This window comes from Terrapene carolina, unplaced genomic scaffold (genome assembly GCF_002925995.2).
Source record: "Terrapene carolina triunguis isolate 2854851 unplaced genomic scaffold, T_m_triunguis-2.0 Scaffold495, whole genome shotgun sequence".
Lineage (NCBI taxonomy): Eukaryota > Metazoa > Chordata > Testudines > Emydidae > Terrapene > Terrapene triunguis.
Window position 1 is genome coordinate 1,444,657 of NW_020664846.1, and position 21,032 is coordinate 1,465,688.

Here is a 21,032-nt window from a genome sequence, read left to right on the forward strand (position 1 = left end):
GCACAGTACAGTGTGATATCCCGTACAGCCGTGCACAGCGATAACCCGTACAGCTGTGCACAGTAATAGCTCTGCCTCCTGGCTGCTATGCCTGTGTCGTCTCCCTGCCCTGGATCGGGACACTGCTCTCCTCGAGTTCACGTCTAGTCAGCTGTGAGACGGCAGTTGGTTCCCCCCAGGGTGTCTGTCTCTCCCAGCCCGAGGGGCTCAGTGCCATGGCAGGGGCTCTGATGTGCTGCTGGGTGCTGTGGTGGGGGTGTCTGGGGGCGGGGGCTCACCCTTCGCACAAACAGCCGTAAAATATGAATTCTCTTCACAAGTGAGTCGGGCCGAGAACTCTGCGCTGGGGTCTCCGCTGGGCTCCTGTTCGGCCTCGCTGCTCTCCTTGAGAACAGGCCCTCAGTGAGCACTGGCGAGCCCCTGACTCTCAGCTCTCCTAGGGTGAGCGTGGGTTGCCCATGGCACGGAGGGAATCTCTGGGTTCAAACGGAGCCCAGCTACTCGTGCTGTCTGCGCTCCACCTCTCAGACTTCTCTTTGGTGGCCCGTGTGAAGCAAACCCACATCTCCTTGAGGGCCCTGGGCGAAACGTATCCCCGTCCCAGAAATGCACCTGGGCTTTGTCCCCAGGGCTGGACGGTTCTGTGGGAAGTCCCAGGATTGCCTGGCCCACGGAGGCGGAACTCGCTGGGCTCCCTCCGGTCCAAGGCTGAAGCACAGCCCTTGGGCCCATGCTGCCCAAGGACAGGGCTGCACACTCCACACTGGTGCCTGCACTAGAGTCTGCCAGGACGCTGTGGGGAGGCAGGGCCAGTTGGAGAGAAAAGCGGGTGCCTTGGGGCCTCTGGTGCAGGAATGTGCCAGGACTAACCAAGGCTTGTCCATTCTCCAGGGCTTTGCGTCCCCCCGGCTGGCTGCCCCAGTGGCACTGCGGGGTCCGAGTCATCTCTAGCAAGAAGCTGGTTGGATTCATCAGTGCGATTCCAGCCACGATCCACATCTACGATTCGTAAGTGCCTTTCTGTTCGGCTCGATCTCAGCTCTTCCCCACTGTGGGGTCGGATGCTCCTGGGCTGGGTCCGAGGCGTCTCGGCTGCATTGATCCTTGCGGGGGCCAGCCTGGTGTGCACCACTCTGGTTCTAGGAGTGCCCCGTGATTCGCAGAGAAAGGAGGTTAGTTAAGGTGGGCAGCTCTTGTAAGAGGAAGTCTCGCATGCGAGAACCTCAGACGCTAGCTTTGTTAGTGCTTCTTAATGAGGCCAGTGTACAGCTTTGGCTGTAGGAAAGGGACATCGTGTGGAAATTCTCCAGAGCGCGTTGTTCCTTGGACAACTGTTATGTTGTCCCTGTTGTGCTCAGAGTAAAGTTCTCAAAAGCGCCTAAGCAACTTGGGATCGTGCGTCCCCGTCCGTGGACGGGCGCCATGGATAATGAGACCCTCTGACTTCCCTACGCCGGTGTGGATGGGCCAGCAATGATTCTTAGTGCGAGACGCACAAACCCAACCGGTGTGACTTACCGAACACTGGTAGCGGAGGGCTCCCGTCCGAGAGGCCAGGCAGCAATGCTGTCGAATTGCTTCGCTGTGTAGATAGATGAGTGCAGCCCAGGAGTGGGGCACGGAGTGGGTTGGGGGATTAACTGGTGACAGGCGGTGACCCGGAATGGGCAAGTGGGGAAAGCTCCCGCTCCCCTGGCCTGGCTTCTTATGCTAGGGATGTCCCATCTCCCTTCTGCAGAGCATCTGCCCCCTCCCTCCCCAGGTGAGGCCATGCTCTGAGCCTGGGGAATTGGAGTAACCCTGCCAAGACAACTCTGTGACTCTCCCCTGGGCTTGTTCTCTGTCCTCTCAAGAGAGAAGAAGATGGTGGAGATAAACTTCCTGTGCGTCCACAAGAAGCTGCGATCTAAACGGGTGGCCCCGGTTTTGATCCGGGAGATCACCCGGCGGGTTCACCTGGAGGGGATTTTTCAGGCTGTTTACACTGCAGGGGTAGTGTTGCCGAAACCCGTCGGCACTTGTAGGTAAGTGACGCTCCAAGGAGTGCAGACTTGGCCCTTAACAGACATCTCTTCCCATGGCTTGTTAGCAGAGCACTCGGATTTACCCACGATCCCGCTGGGCTGAGCAGTTCCTCCTCCTAGCAGTGTCCTTCAGGGAGTCGGCCAGACAGCTCTGTGTCTCCTCAGGGTGAGCTACTGGCTCTTTGAAGCCATGAAGCAACACCGTATCGAGGACTCCTCCAGCAGGTGCACCCCACGTTGCCCTGGCTTTTCTCCCTGGGAGCCGTTGGGTGTGAGTTTACCATAGCCCCAGGCATGGACCACGGCTCCAGGGTCTAGGCGCTGCACCGACGCACAACAACAGACAGTCCCTACCCCAAGGACTCTATAATCCAAGTTTAAAACAGGAGACAGCAGGTGGATAGAGACAGAGGGGAGCCCAAGGAAACAATGCAACAGGATTGGCCCACGTGATGGGCAGTGGTCTCCGCGCCCTAGCTGTCGTCAGGTTTCTGTAGGCATCACAGCAAAGGAGGGCTTTGAAGGTGGGTGATGAGTTAGTTTGGGGATGTTTACAGGGAGCGCCTCCCAAGCATGAGGGGCAGCATGGGAGAATTGCAAAGGGACTTGTTTGAAAATTTAGCAAGCGGGCAATGGAGGCTGGCATGCTGGGCCAATCAGAGGCAAGTGTTGACAGCAGCAAATGGGACGATAGGTGGGGTGGGGCCAGGCTGTGGAGGGCTTGATTGATGTGATGGAGAGGTTTCTGCCTTGCTAATTAGCCTGATGTCTTGTGCCACCTTCTGGCACTTAAAAGACTCGCATGCTCTTTCCAGCCTTCTCCATCGCGAGCGTCCTGCACGTGTGACCTAGACTTGTGTTTCTGCAGATACTGGCATCGGTCCCTGAATCCTCGGAAACTGATTGAAGTCAAGTTTTCCCACCTGAGCAGGAACATGACAATGCAACGCACCATGAAGCTCTACCGGCTGCCGGAGGTGTGTGCTTGCCTCTCTCGGTTACCTGCAGAGCGCAAACCGCTCACTCCTGAGCTGGCCGTGGAGGGAGGTGAATTGCTGAGGCTCAGACATCCAAGCTGGTTCTGAGTTCCTCCCTGTTGTGGTCAGTGTAGCAGCCAGGTCCCGGAGAGCCACCGCTAGCTGCCTAGCACGGAGCTCATGCTGCCTGCGTCCCTGCGCTTGTCTTTGCACGTGTGCAGCTGTGGGCCATGAGTTCTCGCGAACGCAGACCCCTGCCCGTCGGGGAAGCCGGGCGCCCGGGCTTGGCAGCGATTGCAGAGGGATTTGGTTTAACAATAAGAGGCCGAGCCAACCTGTGTTGTAATCCCCTGCAGTGTGCTGGGGTGGCCGCTGCCCGAGTGCAGTGACAGCCAGGAAAATGGCAGTGCCTGCCTGGCTTTGCTGCTCCCTCCGGCGAGTCTGAGTCGCTGCTTCCTACTCCAGAGCCAGCCCAGCTCGCGGGGGAGCTAGCAGCCGGCCGGCCGCACTCCTAAGCAGCTGCTGACTAAAGAATGTTCATCCTTCTTTAAGGAGTATTTAGGATGCCTGTCGCCATAGCAACCAATCACTTATTTGCCACAGAAACTGAAAACTAGCCCTGGGTCTGGCTAGACACTGCTGCTCCATGGGGCAGGAATCGGCTCAGACTGGAAACAAACACCAAAACAACCCAGGCCCCCGGCTCTGGGCTGGCCAGGCCAGGCGCAGCGAATTCCATTGTGCGCTGGAGGCCCAAGGGATGCAGGCTGAGCATGTGGCCCCCACAGTTCAGAGAACCCCCCTTTTGGACGTATAAACGGCGCACGGTGCTCTGGAAGTCACTCAGGGAGCTGCTGCTTCCTTGGGAGGGATCCCAGAGCACTTGGTGAACTCATAAATGAGCTGTACCCTGGCATCTCCCTCCTTGACCTCTGGGCTCAATTGTGCCACTGTGACGAGCGGGGGCAGGGCCCTGATTTTGCCTCTTATCCAAAAACTGGCACCATGGTAGGGTGTGGGCTCAGTACCAAGCCAGGGAAGCTGCCACTTACTGGGTCACCAGCCCCATTTCCTGCAGCACCTACGTATTTCTTAGCAGTCTCTTGCCCAGCCTGGTCCACTTAGCATGTGTACGGGAATGGGACCAGAGCAGGGGCACCATGGCTGTAAGCCTGGCATTAATCTGGAACTCTGGCCACACCATGCGTTATTGTAGGTCATGGGTGGCTGGAAGCCTCTTTGCATGTGACAGACCCCAAAGCATGGGATTCTGGGACCCCTGGGCAGGTGGTCTTGGCAGCTTTCTGCAGGGCGTCGGTTAAAGGAAGTCAGGTGGGCAGGGATCTGAGGATGGGCCGAGGTGTGGGGGGCCTGAGCAGAAAAGAGCAGTGTGGGGATGCCCTGTAGCCAGCTGCTGTGGGCGGGTCCCTCTGTTAATAAGCATTAGCAATCCTGGCCCTTTGGGTACTGAAAAAATCTGCTCGAGCCAAGATGCTCTCGAGCCGGCCCGGACAATTTCTCTCCCTCTCTCCAGACCCCGAAGACGTCCAGCCTGCGGGCAATGGAGCACAAAGACATCGGTGTCGTGCACAAGCTTCTGACCGAGTACCTGAAGCAGTTCCACCTGACCCCAGTCATGAGTCGTGAGGAGGTGGAGCACTGGTTCTTCCCGCAGGAGAATATCATTGACACCTTCGTGGTGGAGGTGAGCCGGCAGGGCCGAGAGACTAATGTCACCTGGGCCCCAGTCACTTTGGAAGGCACAGCTGGTTCTCCGCCTGCTGAGCGTCAGTCGCCTCCTCCCCGGCTCAGACGGGGGTCGCTGACCCAGTGCCTGCGTTGGGCTCCACGGGACAGGCCTCAAGGGGCAGTAGAGGCTGGGTTATTGCAAGTGTCGCTGTGCTGCCTTGGCACCAGCCTCAGCGCTGCCCTGAGGCACTGGCCTTGCCCTGTGCCGAGCCTGCGGGCAAGGCAGCCAGCTTGTGGCGTGGCCCCGAATGGCCTCAGATGGTTCTTGCTTGTTGCTCTGTCCTGTCTCGGCCTGGCTCAGGCCGTACCCACGCTGCTGCCATTTGCTTTCAGAGCCCCACCGGCGAGGTGACGGACTTCCTGAGCTTCTACACGCTGCCCTCCACCATCATGAACCACCCCACTCACAAGAGCCTGAAAGCCGCGTACTCCTTCTACAACGTTCATACCAAGACTCCCCTCCTCGACCTCATGAGCGACGCCCTCATCCTCGCAAAGTCGGTGAGCAGGCGTGGAGCCCCTTTGCCCCGGGAGCACCAGGGCTCGGCAGAGGCTTGAGACCTGTGACTGTAGCCACCTCCGCACCAGCTGCATGGTGCAGGGTGGCCCTTGAGATCTGGGGGGCCCCAGACGTGGGCCCCACCCACCTTTAAAAGAAAGCGTGAATGATGAACCCTTGTTGTTTTATGGCTGTGAGGAGCGTGTGCTTTGCCCATCCTGGTCTCCCAGAGCAACCCTGGCCTGACAGCCACGGAGCCAGAACCCCTGTATTTATCCAGAGAACAGCGATAGCAGGGGGAGCAGCTGAGCAGGTTTCTCTCAATGGCCCCCATCCCCTAGAGAGGGGGAGTCAATCCAGGGCCTCTCCACTGGGGCGATCAGCTAAAGGCCACATGGCAGGTTGTGGGAGGCTTTCGGGGGGGCAGTGCCTGGGGGCGGAGGAGGACAGCACAGCTGGAGAGGCTGGCCCTGATGACCTCTCTCCCCTATCGCCCGTGCAGAAGGGGTTTGATGTGTTCAATGCACTGGATCTCATGGAAAACAAAACCTTCCTGGAGAAGCTGAAGTTTGGGATTGGGGACGGGAATCTGCAGTATTATCTTTACAATTGGAAATGCCCCAGCATGGGGGCAGAGAAGGTAAGTGCCTCGCTCAGCACAGGAATTGCCCTGGTGGGGGCTGGCCGGGGGGGCTATGCGGGTAGGTTATCTCGTTTGGCCGCTGAAATGGTTTCTTCAAAGATCTCTCGCGGGGGACAGGCCAGTGCGGTACTGAGTCAGATCACCAGCCACTGAGCTCCTGGCAACAGCCAACGTGCGAAGCGTCAGCAGAACAGCTGTAATGCGCTTGTCAAGGGGAATGCCGGGGACGCCTTCCTGAGCCCAGCCCGGTCGGCTCCTGCAGCCTTTGTACCGCTGGGAATTAGCGCCTGGACATACCACAGACTTTGCTGTTTGCCTGTGTGGGGAGGGTTTCCTTGGGCTGAGTCGCTGCCCTGCTCCATGGGCCAGGCAACTAGAAGCACTACCCCAAAAGCTCTTTAAAAGCCATCCGTCTGGCAGCCTCCACCAGAGCCCTGGCGGCGGCCGGCTACAACACCTGTGTCTTAGCAAAGCCACCTTTCTATCCCCTTGGAGCACAGACTGAGGTAGGAGCCCCTGGGCCTTAACGGTTTGGCTGCTGACTCCCCTGTCACCGTAGGGAAACCGAGGCAGGGCAGTGGTGCCCTGCCCATCTGTAAAATGGAGCTAGGACACAAGGTTGGGGAGAGTTGGTGTTGGAAAGCGCTTTGCAGATGCAGAGCGCTCCGTGAGCACGAGGGCTGAGCCCCTGCCTAGCCGTCGGGAGCCTTAGGAACGAGGCAGCGTCTGGCAGAAGGTTTGTCCTGTGCAGGGCTGCGTGCGGGAATGGGCGGGATCCACAGACACACTGGACCTGTGAGTGCCGCACGTCAGCCTTTTCTCGGGTCTTTAAAACAAGTCAAGTGGCGAAACAGACGAATGACTGATCTCGTGGTGTCCGCTGGACAGTGCCCGTGTAAGGAACACGCTTGTTCGAGAGAATCCAGCACGTGTCCTGTCCGTGTCCGTGTCACAGGACTCTGCCCGCGGTAGCTCCTGCAGTGAGGCCAGCCGCTGATTCACGTCTGCCCCGCAGGTTCGAAATACCCAGACTGCTTGGAATTGCCATTTCCCAGGCTGGGCTTCCCCTCTCCCAGCTAGGAGTGTTCGAATCCCCTGCAGCTTGGGCAATGGGACCCGGGGGTCTTTGCCTCTGTACAAGCAGGTGTTTTGTCCTGGAGGCCTTGACCACAGCTTCCCTTCCCTTCGTGCTGGCGTGCCCATTTGTCCACCACTTCCGCACCCCAGAGGTGGCAGCATTTCAGTGCATGCACCTAGCTTGTAAATTGCCTTGGGATGGAAGTTGCACTAAAATGATAAAATATTCCTGTTACATAGCACCGCATGTGTGCTCTGGGCTGGGCAGGAGATACGGGATCCAGGCTGGCTGGTCCAAAGCACTGGAGTGTCTGCTGCCGGTCTTTGGCAGTGGCCAGTCTCTGTTGTGGGTTTGCATTGCTGCTTGTGGCGGGGGGGGAAATGCCTATGGCAGTTGGGATTCTCACCTAATCCAGCCGTGGTATTTGGCTTGACGCCCTTTGCAGCCATGAATTCCACAGCAGTTACCTGGGTGCAGTGCCCTGGCACACAGAACCAGATCAGGCTTTTCTCGCTTGCTGAGAATTAGCCGTTCCAAAGCAGCCAGTCGGTCACTGAGTGCTCTGCTTGGAACGGGTGGCACTGGGGGAACTGTGCTGCTGCTATTACCCAGGAAGGGGCTGAGTACAAACCCAGGGGGCCTGAGCCCAGCTGTGCACCTTGGCTGCTGAGCAGCTCTGCTTCCCTTCCCCAGCACCTCCCGTCAGCGAATCTGAGCACTTCCCAAACCAGAAATGACCCATCACACAACAGCTGGCACCAGGGAACCCCCGAGAGTGTCTGGCTCCTTCGAAAGGGGATCCCCATGCAGAAAACTGGCTTCTAAACTAAAAGGCACTAACTTAGCCAGGGGAAAACCTGAACATAAATACAAATCACCCCCAAATGCCCGAATCCTGCACTGGCAGGGACCTCTCCAGTGCGCACTGGGGAAGTCCGGATCACCCCCGTCTTACAGCTGAGTCTCCCAAGGCACAGGGGTAAGTATCTGCCCCAAGACACGCAAGAACAAGTGGCAGAGCAGGGGCTAGGCCCCACGGGTCTTGACTCCTATCCCTATACTCTTACCCCGGGCCACCGCTGTGAACAGAGGGCACTCTTTCTCCAACACCCTCAGGCCTTTGCCACGGGTTCCCCTGGGGCTGTGACGCGTTGTTGGTCTGTTAGAGGCCGTGGCCGGACTCCGACATTGCTCAGATTGCTGCTGCGTTCCGGCAGCCCTGGGGAGCGCTGGAGAACATGTGCCAGGTGTCCAGAGTTGGGGTCTGAAACAGAGAAGATCTGTCACGTTAACACTTCCTAACCTGTTTCCCGTTGGCTCTCTCAGGTTGGACTGGTGTTGCAGTAACCAATCCCCAGAGAGGAGCGGCGACGTCTCTGAGAAGTTGGGCCAGGAAGCGAAAGTTGCCACTGGCTGTTGGGGTTTCCGTGGAAGCAAGACCCTCCTGCAGAGGAGCTGGGACTGAACCATCCCCTGATTTTAACGATTGTGTCACAGGATGCCAGCTGCTACACCCTGGGCAGCGGCATCGGTCTCCTTTGTTTCAATTAATTGCATCCTCGTACAGACGTGATCAAGGGAATGTAACTGCTGCAAACTAGCTCATGATTGGCAAATACTGGAGTTAACGGGTGAATAATAAAAGTCTATATTATATACATTTTAAATATCTTTCCTCTTGCAGACTGACCCAGCTGACCACTTCCCCAGCTCTGCATGGTGCCTTTTCTCAGCAAGAAGCTGGGTCTCAACTGGGACAGCTGCTTGCTGCCCTGGCCTCTGCAGGTCTGGGTTCAAATCCCATCATGGGTCACAAGCGTGGATGAGTTTGGTGGCTTCACCCCCACCAAGGAAACTGCTGATCAGCACATGCATGCTAGAGACTGGGCCAAGAACGGTGGGGCAGGGTGGAGGGCGCTGCTCTGGGATGACTGGAGGGCCCAAGACTGAGGCTTGATGGAGGAGTTGCCTGGCTGTCTCCGGGGTTCTCCCCTCATTTTCCTGAGCTCCAGATTCATTAACAATGTGATGCGGCAGGATGGGCGTCCATCTGTGTCCTGGACCCTGCGGGTGGCGAAAGCCAAGGGCTGGAGAAGTCACTTCCTGCTGGAAGGCCCAACCATTGAGAGGAGCTGCCATGAGACTGCTTTACCGGCTAGCCCCAACGGTGCTTGCTTCTTCCCAGCCTAGCCCGTGCCTGGATTGCCCTGCCGGCCTGCCAGGAAGTAAATCGCTATTCACAGCTAAGGGCTATCTGTGTCTGATCAAGGCAGACCTGGGCTTCAGTCTCCCCTGCACATTTGAGACATGGCCCCTCCCTGCTGGGTTCAATGAGCTGAACCGACCCTCGCTATGCTCTGGAGAAGCAGCTGTTCATGAAGTGCCCCAGGGAACCCGGCTTTCGGACTCTCGTTGGTACAAATCTGTAACCACAGCACTGAGTAAACTGGATGCAGTCACCCAAACACCTCTCTGTCCCCGGCAGCCCATGGCCACGTAGCTGCAGTAACCACGCCGGCCAGGCCAGAATCCGTTCTCCAACCCCCTCGCTCTGGGAAGCAGGGGTCTAGTGCACCTTGGCTTGGCTATCTTGGCGGTTCTGGGGTTACCTATTGTTGCACCTTTCGGGGGCTCTGAACCATGACAGTCCCTTCCATGCTCATTTTTCTCCAGGCCTTTTGGTTCATGTCTCTCTATAAATCCATGGTACACCCATATCTTGAATCCTGCTTGCAGATGTGGTCGCCCCATCTCAAAAAAAGATATATTGGAATTGGAATAGGTTCAGAAAAGGGCAACAAAAATGATTAGGGGTATGAAACGGCTTCCGTATGAGGAGAGATTAATAAGACTGGGACTTTTCAGCTTGGAAAAGAGACGACTAAGGGGGGATATGATAGAGGTCTATAAAATCATGACTGGTGTGGAGAAAGCAAATAAGGAAGTGTTATTTACTCCTTCTCATAACACAAGAACCAGGGTCACCAAATGAAATTAACAGGCAGCAGATTTAAAATAAACAAAAGGATGTATTTTTTCACACAACGCACAGTCAAACTGTGGAACTCCTTGCTAGAGGATGTTGTTAAGGCCAAGACTATAACAGGGTTCAAAAAAGAACTACATAAATTCATGGAGGATAGGTCCATCAATGGCTATTAGCCAGGATGGGCAGGGATGGTGTCCCTAGCCTCTGTTCGCCAGAAGCTGGGAATGGGCGACAGGGGGTGGATAACTTGATGATTACCTGTTCTGTTCATTCCCTCTGGGACACCTGGCATTGGCCACTGTCGGAAGACAGGATGCTGAGCTAGATGGATTTTGGTCTGACCCAGTATGGCCGTTCTTATGTTCTGGTTTCTAAAGTGGTCCGTGCAATGATCGGAACATCCCAAATGACTGTTTCCCCCGTTGTCTGTGGAAGAGCATCCCTTCTCGTAGATTTTTATCCTGGGAAACCACCCCACAGCCCCTCCTTCACCAGGCTCGCATTGTCTTCGTTTAATGGCACTCTCACTGCCCCGGCAGGGGAATGGACCATGAGAACAATCTGTGACGGGTGGGGGGAGGGGATTTGCCATCACTGGACTTTTTGAAGCTTGAGAGTGGACGTTTTGCTCTAGTTCAGCCAGGAGTTCAGGGAAGTCCTGTGGCCGGTGTATACAGGGGTCAGATTAGATGATCACAGTGGTCCCTTAGGGCCTTGTAATTATAATCCAAGACCAGGCCACCCCTTCTCTGCTGCTGTTGGCAAAAGCGGTTTCTAACTGTGTGACGAGCCTCGCTGGGGGAAGTGTTTCTGCCTGTACAATGAGAGAAGTGTGTAAGCTCCCACAAGGAAATCTACACAGACCTCGGAGGGCGCTTCCTACAGGGAACCAGCCCAAGGCTGCTTGGAAGTCTCTGGCCCAGCTTGGCGCACAGTCCGGCAGTTGGTGGAAGAGACCCCATAGTGGGCAAGTCTTGAGGCTTAGTGACCCATTGGTTTTTCACATCCTTGTTGCAGTGCAATGCCCAGCCGGTGCCATGGGACTCCCGCAGAAACAAACTGACAAGAGCAAAGGCCTCAGCAGGTTCCTGGTGTACAGGCCAATGCGTGCATGAAAACCCTCAAGCCAAGGCACCCACTGGCCAGTCTGCAAGGCAGGGAGAGAGCCCCGTACTGCTCACCAAGCCAGAGGAACCACCAGCAACGTGCTCTGATGGGAAGGTCCTGCCCCGGTCTGTGTAGTGGGCATATTCCTATTCATAAGGCCTGCACTGCTGACTCGGTGCGACAGGATACGGAAGGGCATGTCCCCATTTCAAGCAGGAAAACCCAGCGGCAGTGAGCCTTTTCCCTGCATCCTGCTCCAGGCAGGGCGGGGAGTGTTTGCTTTGGTTGGCCTGGACGTCACCGGGCCGTGGGGCTGCAACATCAGCTCCACCCAACCAATGGCTGCGCCCAGAACATTGTGGCCTGCGATCTTTCTGCATCTGATCCTGGGGAGCGAGTGCGGGAATGGTGCCAACCTGATCAGAGCAGAACGGCCGATCGTCCTGTGTCACATGCACGTATCTTAACCCCGCGTCGGCATAGCTAGGAGCCGGAGCATCCGATGCAGAAGGACACTGAGTTTGAGCTATCCCACCGAGTCTGCTACTGGACAGACTGGATGGGGTTGAAGATCATGCGTAGCCCAGTGCAGACCATCCAGAAGGTTTCTGTGGAGACGGCTGGCTTCCTGCTGTGCAGAGCCGAGAGCAGTGCGGTTCATGCTCACTAGAACCCCATTGGGCTGGAATATGAGTATCCAGCCCCACTCTGCCACTGGGGAAAATGTTTGCCTAAACAGCCTCCAACGCAGCGCTGCCCGATGAGATGCTGAAGGGTGCTTCACATCGAACGTCGGCTGGCAGGAAAACAGCCAGCGCATGGCTGATGGGCTGGAACAGGAAATGATCCTCCACTGGAGGGTAGGAAGATCGGGTGGGGCTTGCTGGCTGGATTTCAGTGGGGAATTGCATTAGAGCATTACCAGCACATGCCAAGGACTCCTCCAGTCTCAGCCACCACTCGCTTTGTCTGTGTCTTCTACGTCCCATTGGAAACCTCACTTCCTAGAACAGCATCTCGTGGCCGGCCCCGCAGCGTGCACCGCGGTGAGAGCGTCCTAGGGAAGAGCCAGGAGACACAGTGGTTGGATCTTCCCATCACTTGACAAGTCCCATCTAGCCAAAGAGAGAAACTGGTGTGTCTGGGAGGGGCCTGGCTTTGCGACCTGGGAGCAGGGAGGGAACCACTCACCATGTCTCTCACTGGGCCCTGGGTTTAATAATTCCTTAGACTCTTCTTTTATTGACCCCTCCAGGGCTTGACTGTTGTCACTCGCATTGAGGGTGGGGCCCCAGTGTGGCTGACAGTTGAAAAGCACAGGGTTTTATTTGTGCTCTTTAGATCGGGCCAGTGTAGGACATCCTCAGCATTGGTTTGAAATCCAGCTGTGGCCAGCTCCTGTCAAGTGGCCTGGGGCCGGTGGATTCTGGTCACTCCTGCTGCCTGCTGAGATGGTTTGCTGCTGCTTTGGCCATAAGGAGATTTAAACTTCTCCCCCAAAGACGTTTCCAAAGCACCCTGTATGGCTGGCTCTCTGTCAGGGCGTCGTCAGGCTCTGCCCCGGCTCTGCTCCTGACATAATAGCTGCCTGGCACATCTTGATGGACAGAAGTGACACCCCCCCATTGCATGGAGCCTCCCCAGCCCTGCTGTTTCCCGGGGGAGGGGCTGTGGCTGCTGCAGTTTCCCTGCTGCTCCTGCAATGAGAACAGGGGGTCTCAGGCGTGGGCCCAGATTCTCTGCTACCAGAACCTGCTGGGGAAGCTGTAGGACGGCCATCTCGGAATGCAATGCCAGCTGCTTGCAGTAGGGGGTGCAGCTGCCTCGTAACACTGCTGCAGGAACAGGGGTCACGGGATTTCTTAACCAAAGCTGCATCCACGGAACAGCCCAGCTCTCCAGCAGAGGGCACTCAAAGCCACAGGCAGTCAGCATCCATTTGTTCTTCTTCGCGGGCTTGCTCATATCGATTCCAATTCGGTGTGCGTGCCGTGTGCACAGGCGCCGGAAGGTTTTTCCCTAGCAGTACCCGTCGGGTCGGCTGTGGAGCCCCCTGGAGTCGCGCTTTCATGGCACCGCATCTAGGGCCCTGCCGACCTGCTGCCTCTCCAGTTCCTTCTTCCCGCCAGTGACGGTCGTTGGAACGCTCCCTCTCTCGCTTGTCGAGTGATCCCCTAGTAGCTTTCGCTTAACATTTCTTGTAACTAGTTTAGACGTTTGTTATAGTTGTAGTTTAGACAGAAAAGTTTTAGTGGTTATTGGGGTTCTCCCCATCTTTTCCTTTCCCTTCCCTGGGCCCGGGCCATGTGTGGGGTCTGCCAAAAACTGATATCCAAAGGCCACCCACACACAGCCTGTCTTAAGTGCCCGGGTGAGTCCCACCAAACAGACAGGTGCAAGATCTGCAGGAGTTTTTGTCCTCGCACTAAGAACGAAAGGGGCCATAGATGAAAGCTCCCGTTGATGGAGGCAGCCCTGTGACAGCAATCAGAGTCAAGCCCCGGGGATCCGGCACCGGGCTTCTCCGCGGCAGTCTGCAGCTTCAATTAGGGAGGCACAGTAAGAAGCACAGAGAGACTGACGGGGCGCTCCCCCTCTCGAGCGCCGGAGCGTGAGACCGCTAAGGGAGTGCGACCCGTGCCGGGTCACTCCTCTCCAGCGGTGCGACAAGCAGCACCGTCTACTACGGGCCCACAAGCGGGCCCGTCGAGTCCGGCACCAGTGGAAGAGGGACAGGAGGAGGACCTGGACCTTCCTTCTACCCCAGAGACTTTCGAGCTGGCCCAGGACCTTATAGCCCTGACGGACCCGCATTCGCCAGTGCCCACTTCTTAAGGTTTGTAGTCGGGGGTACTCACTACCAATTGGCAGTCCTCCCGTTCGGCCTATCATCAGCACCTCGGGTGTTCACCAAATGTATATCAGTCGTGGCCGCCTTCCTGTGGAAAAGACCATGTCCAGGTATTCACTTACCTCGACGACTGGCTAGTGAACGGCTGGTCCAGGACACAAGTGGATCAACAGGTCACCTGGATAAGATCCACCTTCGACTCTTGGGGCCTTCTAAGCACTCAAAAGTCAACAGTCCCCCCCTAATCAGAGAATAGAGTTCACAAGGGCGATGCTAGACACAAGACAGGCCAGAGCGTTTCTACCTCAGTCCCGCTTTCAGTCCATACATGACCTCAGACAGATGGCAAGGAGTTGCTTGAAACTCCTCGGACACATGGCATCGTGCACATACGTGGTCCCAACACGCGAGGTTCAGAGTCAGATCTCTCCAGGCTTGGCTGGGATCTGTGTACCGGCCGAGCAAACACAGCCTAGACAAAGTAGTCACATTTCCACTGAGGGTTCTTGAGTCTCTTCAGTGGTGGCTTGACCCTCGCACGGTGTGTATAGGGGTCGCATTCTCCAAACTGCGCCCCTCGTTATGTTGGTCACCGACGCATTGAAATGGGGTGTGGGGCTCACCGCGGAGAGCACAGAACTCAAGGCCTCTGGTCACCGGGGGAGCTGTTGCTGCACATCGTCAGGGAGCTAAGGGCGGTTCGTCTGGCGTCAGACTTTTCAGCCTCATCTGGAGGGCAAATGCATATCGGTCCTAATTGGCAACGCAACAACGATGTTTTACATCAACAAACAAGGTGGAGCGCGCTCCTCTCCCCTATGTCAGAAAGCCCTCCAGCTCTGGGAGTTCTGTATAACACTCGATCCTTCTGGGAGCTTCCTACCTGCCCGGATATCCGAACGAGCTAGCGGACCATCTCAGCACATCTTTTCACAACCACCAATAGTCCATTCGCCCGGACATAATAAACAACATCTTCCAACGGTGGGGATTTCCCCAAGTCGACTTGTTTACCATAAGGAGCAACCAGAAGTGCCTTCAATTCTGCTCCTTCCTGAGCCACAGCCCGGGCTCTCTGGCAGATGTTTCTTCTTCCATGGAGGGACCAGCTCTTCTACTCATTCCCTCCCACCCCACTTATCCACAAGGTCCTCCTCGAAATCTGGAGCGACAGGGCCTCAGTTATCCTGGTGGTGCCAGCTTGGCCCCGCCAACATTGGTACATCATGTTGCGGTGGAGACGCCAATCACCCTTCTGTTAGTTCCAGATCTCATCACTCAACATCACGGGCAGCTCCAGCACCCCAATCTCAAATCTCTTCACCTCATGGCTTGGAAGCTGTGTGACTAAATCCTCTAGAACTCACATGTTCAGACCCCGTTAGAGAACTCCTTCTTGGTAGTAGAAAGCCTTCAATCAGGGCTATTTATTTCGCCAAGTGGAAGCGATTCTCAATTTGGTGTTCGCAGAGCCATATCCCGCCGACTCAGTCTTCAGTTCCCTTTATCTTGGAATACCTGCTTAAGCTGAAACAGCAGGGTCTCGCATTCATCTGTAAAGGTTCACCTGGCTGTCATCTCGGCTTTTCATCCAGGAGAGGCTGACCACTCCATCTTCGCTAACCCAATGGTACGGCATTTTCTTAAAGGACTAGACAGATCCAACGGCCAACTCTGGCCTGCAACCTTAACCTGGTGCTCTCAAGGCTGATGGGACCTCCATTCGAGCCCTTGGCAACATGCTCCCTACTCTATCTATCATATAAAGTGGCTTTTCTGGTCACAATAACCTCAGTCAGGAGGATGTCTGAGCTAAAGGCCCTCACATCTGACCCTCCTTATACCACCTTTTACAAGGACAAGGTGCAGCTCCGACCACACCCAGCGTTCCTCCCGAAGGTGATCTCCAACTTCCACGCCAACCAAGACACATTCCTTCCGGTCTCTTTCCCGAAGCTTCATGCCAACAGCTGTGAGCAGAAGCTCCACTTCCTGGACGTTTGCCAGGCTTTGGCTTTTTATATTGAATGGACAAAACGGTTCCGCAAGTCGAACCAGCTGTTTGTGGGGGACAGGATGATGGGTGTCCTCCCAGAAGAATATTCTCTTGGATCAAATCCTGTATCCGGGTATGCTATGACCTTGCCAAGGTTCCTGCCCCTGCTCGGACAGCGCACTCTACCAGCCCTTCTGGTCCAGGTCCCGATTCAGGAGAGCTGTGGAGTGGCAACGTGGTCCTCAGTGCACACGTTCACTTCCCATTACGCCATCACCCAGCACACCAAGGACGATGCAGCATTCAGCAGAGCTGTGCTTCAATCAGCAATTCCATGAACTCTGACTCTGTTTGCTAGGTCACCTAATTGGAATCGACATGAGCAAGCACTCGAAGAAGAAGAAACTGTTACTCACCTTCTCATAACTGTTCTTCAAGATGTGTTGCTCATGCCCCTTCCAAACTCAGCCGCCTTCCCCTCATTCAGAGTAATCTGGTAAGAAGGAACTGGAGAGGCGGCGGGTCGGCAGGGCCCTATATGCAGCACCATGAAGGCGCGACTCCAGGGGGCTCAACAGCCGACCCGATGGGTGCTGTTAAGGGGAAAACCTTCCAGCAACTGCACATGGCACACACACCTAATTGGAATGGACGTGGGCAACACCTCTCGGACAACAGTTATGAGAAGGTCGGTAACCGTTGCTTTCTGCAGGCGCTGACACACCAGCTCATGCACACCCTCGTCTGTACTGAGCATGCTGTGGTCTGGATACCTCCCCTGCCCTGGTAATCCACCTGCTGCACCTCATCATTAACCTACCGCAGCTGCAGCTCCAGGGCACATATTGTCCATCTGTCTGTGTTATGCAGCACGCAGGCCGCGAGGTGCTATTGTCACCCGAATGTCAGCACTTCCCAAGCATACGAGGGAGGTCTAGATCCTAGCTACAGCCCAGGCCGCTTACTGACAGCAAACAGGGGAGGGGTCCCGGGGGCAAGGATGAGTGTAAACCCGCACCCCCTGGCCAGGGCAGCCCTAGAGCTGGTGGGAGGATGGAGGATTTTTCCACAGAAAAATTTGACTTTTCAGCAAAAAATAAAAATCGGAACTATTTAGACTCAAAACTGCAGCTGCAGCACCACCTGGGCCTGGTAGTGCAGTGCCTCAATAGTTCCCAGGCTCCATTAGCCAGGCTCCCTGGTCAGACTACATCCCCCATGGTGCTCCACTGTCCTAGAGCTGTGGTGCATTCTGGGAGAGGTCGTGCAGCTGGTGAAGGAAGCCCATAGAGGAGACTGGAGGCAAGAGGCAGCTGAACTACCCCATCCCCGAGGCACTGCAGAGACCTAACAATAGAACTGGGGGTTGAATGGCTTTGTTTAGGCAAAACCCCTCTTCCCGCCAGTTTCAGTGTCCGTCTCTGCCCTCGAGGGCCAGTCCCGGTCGTGCAGCTCGCAGATTTCCACCCATCATCTCCCCCGAATGCCCTGCCCCCCCGACAGCTGTTACCCAGTGGACAGAGGCGTAACGAGCCCCACGAGGGGACGGGTCAGTGGCTCTGCTCAGGCCCTGGCTATTGCAAAACAGTTGCTCTGTTCCTACCGTGCTTCTAGCTCCTGGCAAGTGGACGACAGCCTCTTGCTGCTACGCAATTGCTGCTGTGACCTGTGCTTGTATAATGAGTTTTAACCATTAAACTGAGCAGGCTCCACCGTTTTCTAAACCTCTGTGAGCTCCCCCCAGCCCCCAGGTCCGGCTCCGACTCCCAGCCCCTGGTAACTACTGCTCAGGTACGGCCGTAGGTGGAGGAGGGGCTTTGCCGAACACAGACTCAGCAGCTGGTGGCGGCCAGGGCCAGGGAGGCAGAGACAGCAGGCACCACAGGAGGGGTCTGGTAAAATAAACTTTATTAATCACTTTACAATATATTCTACAGCTTGGAACAGGCCCTTGGCTGTGGGCCCCACCTTACAAACTCCACCCAGGCGGCTGCGCTCACGCCTCAGACCCCGCAGCCGGCCCCAAGCACCAGGCTCAGCTCACAGCACGGAGAGGCCACTAAAGGGTTAACTGAAAAGTGTCTGTCCCCTGACCCCCCCGAATCAGTGTGGGTAGGCGCGTGTGCCTGGGTGATGCATGGGGGAGCAGGCCATGTGCAGCCCACCACAGCGCAATCAACGCCAACACTAGCTAGAACAACTATGCCCCCCACCTACCCGCCTGCTTTACAACTGCCCCTGCCATGGGGCTGCGCTAACGCCATCCCGGCCAGTACAAGTCCCTTCCTCAGGCCTGGTTCCGGCAGCGCCCTGGGTAACGGGTGCAGCCCGCGGCCCCGGCAAGGAGGCGGGTGCAGAGGCTGGAGTCCTGGAGGGATTTAGCCCTCCCCAGGTTACTCTAGGGGGATGGGAACCAAACCAGTCTCTACTGCAGCAGCTAGGCCCTGGGCACGACAGCTGAGGCCCCACCTCCCCCTGCAGCCCAGCCCCCAGGCGTAGGTCTGGCTGGGCTGGGCTGGGCCGGGCCGGGCCTCCACCCACCCAGCTGAGGAGGTTAACGTTGAACCGGTTCCTCGAGGGTTCTGCCACAGCCGCCCAGGTGCTGATCTCCCCCGCTTGCTCGGTGATCCTCATCCTCAGGCTCTCACATCTTCTTGGATTTAATGTGCACGAAGAGAGTGGCTGGCGCCAGGGATGCCCCGTCCCTGGAGAGCAGGTGGATGTGACGATACCCTGGGAACAGGGAGGGAGCAGGTGAGGCAGGGAAGCAAACAGGCCCTGGCCCTTTGGACCCACAGCCATCAGTTGGAGCAAAGCTTTGTGCAGCATCTTTCCCCAAACGCTCTTTGCAGTCCGCTAAGGAATCTGGTTATCTGCTGCTGAAATGCAGCCACCTCTGGGGTGAAGCAGGGCACAGCCACACTGCCCGTTGAGAGTAGGAAGGAACGCTGGTGCCCAGGCTGGCACTGGAGGGCAGGGGTGTGGGTGGGCTCCCCTCCCAGCGATGCAAAGAAGAGCTGAGTGCCAGCCAGCACAGGCAAGGGAAAGGCAGGTCGGGTCCCCCCTCCCTGGCCTGAAGGAGGGTGGCTAGCCCCACAGGAAGCCAGCCAGCACCCTCTGCTCTGGAGAGGGGACTGTGGGGGCCATGGCGCCAGGCCTGCAGCAGGAGTTGCTCAGGCTCTGGGCCGGCGGGACTGATGCCAAAGGAAGAGTCCTGCTGAGCTGCGGGGTCCCCCCCATTTCTCTAGGCATCCCCCGAACCTGCTTTCATGGCCCCTTGCTGCAGCTCCCACACCCCAGTGCACAGGCCTCTTGCCAGTGCTGCCGCTGGGTTGGCAGAACGGGCACCACTGCGCTCTCTGCCCCGGGGGGCCGGGCAGCCCCTGCCAGGCACCCACCTTCCCTCAGGCTGGTGAAGGGCAGGGTGAACTGCCCCACGAAGTCGTTGCAGGAGGTGGTGTCGTAATCTTCCACCACGAAGCGCACCAGGGCCAGCTCCGGCACCCGCAGCTGGAAGCTCAGAGTCTCCTCCCAGCGTGGATTGAAGCCTGCAGGGGTGGGGAAGGGATGGGGTCACGGACTGGGGCCAGCTGCCCCGTGGGGCAGGCAGGTGTCGCTCACACGCTGGCACAAGCTGTTCTGGCCCCTCGAGTGGCGCGGTCACATGCCCCTGTGCTAACAGGCTGCTCCAGCAGCAGCGGGGCCCCACTTCGCGCTCCGGGGGCCTCGGGTTCGGTCGCTGCAGGCGCCTTCCAGGGGAGCGGCCAGGCCAGGCTCCGGCTCCTGGAGTCTCCCTACCCACCAGCTGCTTCCGAGAGAGCTGCAGGGACCCCCCCATTGATAATTACAATAACCCTGTGAAGGGGGGGAGGGGGATTCACGCCCGAAGCAGGAGGCTGCTCTTCTCAGATAAATGTCCAGGCCTCTCTGGAATCCTGCCTGTCTTGTGGCAGGGAGTCCCACAGGCTAACCTGGAATGATTGTCATTTCTCAGGGACATGATCGGCAACTCAGTAACCTGCCTGTTACAGGGGCATCCCTTCAATGGGACAGTGGGACTAGTTCCTACCTTGGGGGAGTGGGAGGTCGCTGGCCCCCTGGCCCAGGCTTTAAATGATTGCTGGGCTCCCAAGGACAGACCAAATTGTGCACTGGGACTGCTGCATTAACCCCGTGTGTGCTGGGCTCAGGGTGGTGTGGCTGGTGTTGGGTCCTGCCCTGTAGCTGTGGCCCCAAATAATTTCTGCTCCCACCCCCCTGCTCAATCATTGATTTAACAGCCTGAAATCCTTGCTGTCCACAGGGCAGGTAGCGCTTCGCCCACCCACTGCCCCTGCCTTGACCTAGAGATCCCCCCCCCAGGCAGTAGGGGAAGGTCCCAGCACTAAGAAACAGCCACCTCTGGGGAGAAACACAGCAGCTGACTAGCAGGCCTCCTCCCCAGCAGGGCAGGACAGGAGGGGAGGGGTTTTCTCTCGCTCACCCTGCAGGGGGCGCTGTGGACTCCAGCACTATCAGGGGAGGGGGGCCCGGGGTCGTTAGCACACACTAGCGCTCACGCATTCTGCTTCAGGGAGTGGTTCTGCCAGCCGGGCTGACCCAGGAGAGGCCAAGGGGCCCGACTCCCCTCCTGCCCAGCTCCTTGGGGTGCTGACAAGCAGAGAACAGCGCCCCCTGCTGAGCCACCGGCACCGTCGCCTGCAGCTCTCCGGCTGTCCCTGCAGGTCTCCCAGCCGGGGCAGACCAGGTCTCCTCTGCTTAGCTTGGCCGGACCCCACCCCCAGGATCACATGGTCCCACGGGCTGGGACCCACTCACCGTTGTTGAGCTTGTACTCGGTCTGTTTACTGCTGCAGTCGGCTCGCACGCCGTGGATCTCCACGCGCACGAAGGGGTCCACGATGGAGCTCTTCTTGTTGTTCAGCTTGGGGAGCTGCTGGGCCGTGATCACCTGCGGGGGGAGGTGGGTTTAGAGCGGGGTGGGGGGATGGGCCCCTCACTTGATGCACCATCACCCTCCCTGGGGAAGCTGGAACAGGGGCCGCAGCAAAGCTGGCCTAGGCGTGGGGGATGGGAACAGGCTGAGCAGTGCCCAGGCCTCCGGCATTGGCAGCTCTGA

The 21,032-nt window shown here is 57.3% G+C and overlaps 2 protein-coding genes across 4 annotated transcripts in view; one reads left to right on the top strand and one right to left on the bottom strand.

Moving 5' to 3' along the window:
- Positions 1 to 8,637, top strand: part of NMT1 (N-myristoyltransferase 1) — a 31,889-nt gene extending 23,252 nt beyond the window's left edge. The window contains exons 6-12 of the mRNA XM_024217234.3: positions 892 to 1,008; positions 1,854 to 2,024; positions 2,893 to 3,001; positions 4,536 to 4,706; positions 5,084 to 5,251; positions 5,752 to 5,889; positions 8,297 to 8,637. Coding sequence (XP_024073002.2) covers positions 892 to 1,008; positions 1,854 to 2,024; positions 2,893 to 3,001; positions 4,536 to 4,706; positions 5,084 to 5,251; positions 5,752 to 5,889; positions 8,297 to 8,317 — 895 coding nt within the window. The 3' untranslated portion in view covers positions 8,318 to 8,637. The remainder of the gene's footprint in view (positions 1 to 891; positions 1,009 to 1,853; positions 2,025 to 2,892; positions 3,002 to 4,535; positions 4,707 to 5,083; positions 5,252 to 5,751; positions 5,890 to 8,296) is intronic.
- A 9,478-nt stretch (positions 8,638 to 18,115) lies between these two features.
- PLCD3 (phospholipase C delta 3) overlaps positions 18,116 to 21,032 on the bottom strand; it is a 49,560-nt gene continuing 46,643 nt past the window's right edge. For all 3 annotated transcript variants that reach the window (XM_026658662.2, XM_024217235.3, XM_024217236.3), the window contains exons 14-16: positions 20,732 to 20,864; positions 19,312 to 19,461; positions 18,116 to 18,646 (exon numbers count right to left, since the gene is read on the bottom strand). In XM_026658662.2, the coding sequence (XP_026514447.1) occupies positions 18,558 to 18,646; positions 19,312 to 19,461; positions 20,732 to 20,864 (372 nt within the window). In that variant the 3' untranslated portion in view covers positions 18,116 to 18,557. The remainder of the gene's footprint in view (positions 18,647 to 19,311; positions 19,462 to 20,731; positions 20,865 to 21,032) is intronic.